This window comes from Convolutriloba macropyga, chromosome 7 (assembly GCF_964194025.1).
Source record: "Convolutriloba macropyga chromosome 7, txConMacr16.3, whole genome shotgun sequence".
NCBI classification, from domain to species: domain Eukaryota; kingdom Metazoa; phylum Xenacoelomorpha; order Acoela; family Convolutidae; genus Convolutriloba; species Convolutriloba macropyga.
The window spans coordinates 11,381,950-11,382,677 of record NC_134474.1 but is presented as its reverse complement, the minus strand read 5'-3'; the positions used below and the strand labels follow the sequence as shown (position 1 = coordinate 11,382,677).

Below are 728 nucleotides of genomic sequence, written 5' to 3'. Positions count from 1 at the left end.
TGTATATTCAGTCAGAATTTTGAAATGACTTCTGCATAGTCACGTAATCATGCTTGAAACGCGAAACGCGCACGTTTTAAAATGATTATGTCTACTTTAAAAGGTGTACGTGAGTGTTTTAACCTTGAAGAATTATCGGTTTTAGTTGCAAAAGGAAAATTTACATCCATGATTTGGCACAAGTATAGAATGGGTCTTTCCCATTATAGCCCCCCATGAAAATATAGCCCCCCCCCCATTATGGTATATTTAACATGGGGGGGGGGCTATAGGTTATCTGGCCACTAAGTTGGGGGGGGGGGGGAGGCTACCCGAAATATCTACTCCTGCCTGAGTGCATTGGGATAGCGAAGAATGAAACGCACGTGTCATATTTTTTGCGCAAAAAGTCACATCCAACTTCCCATTCTGATTTTATTATTGGAAATACTCTCATTAATTGCAAATCTTCCATATTTGGTACATTTGTATGAAAAATGGTAGCACAAGATGGCGAAGAGTTGATCCCAGATGAGGTACTGGATCACCTCATGAACATAGTGTCCGCTAGCTTCAATGCAAGTCAACCCAAAGTGAAAGCTGACGAAGAACTGCGGTAACTTTTAATTCACTACTCTTCTATTAAGATCTGCCCTAACCAGGGGGGGTTAGGGAAGGAGGAGGAGGTGGTCTATAGCCTCTCAATGCGTTGTCATTACCATGATTGGGTAGGGGATATACGTTCGTTT

General features: G+C 42.0%; 1 protein-coding gene across 3 annotated transcripts in view; it reads left to right on the top strand.

Annotated features, from left to right (window-relative positions):
• Positions 1-488: 488 nt before the first annotated feature.
• Positions 489-728, top strand: part of LOC142342601 (dynein beta chain, ciliary-like) — a 300,993-nt gene continuing 300,753 nt past the window's right edge. For all 3 annotated transcript variants that reach the window (XM_075393992.1, XM_075393990.1, XM_075393991.1), the window contains exon 1: positions 489-595. In XM_075393992.1, coding sequence (XP_075250107.1) covers positions 531-595 — 65 coding nt within the window. In that variant the 5' untranslated portion in view covers positions 489-530. The remainder of the gene's footprint in view (positions 596-728) is intronic.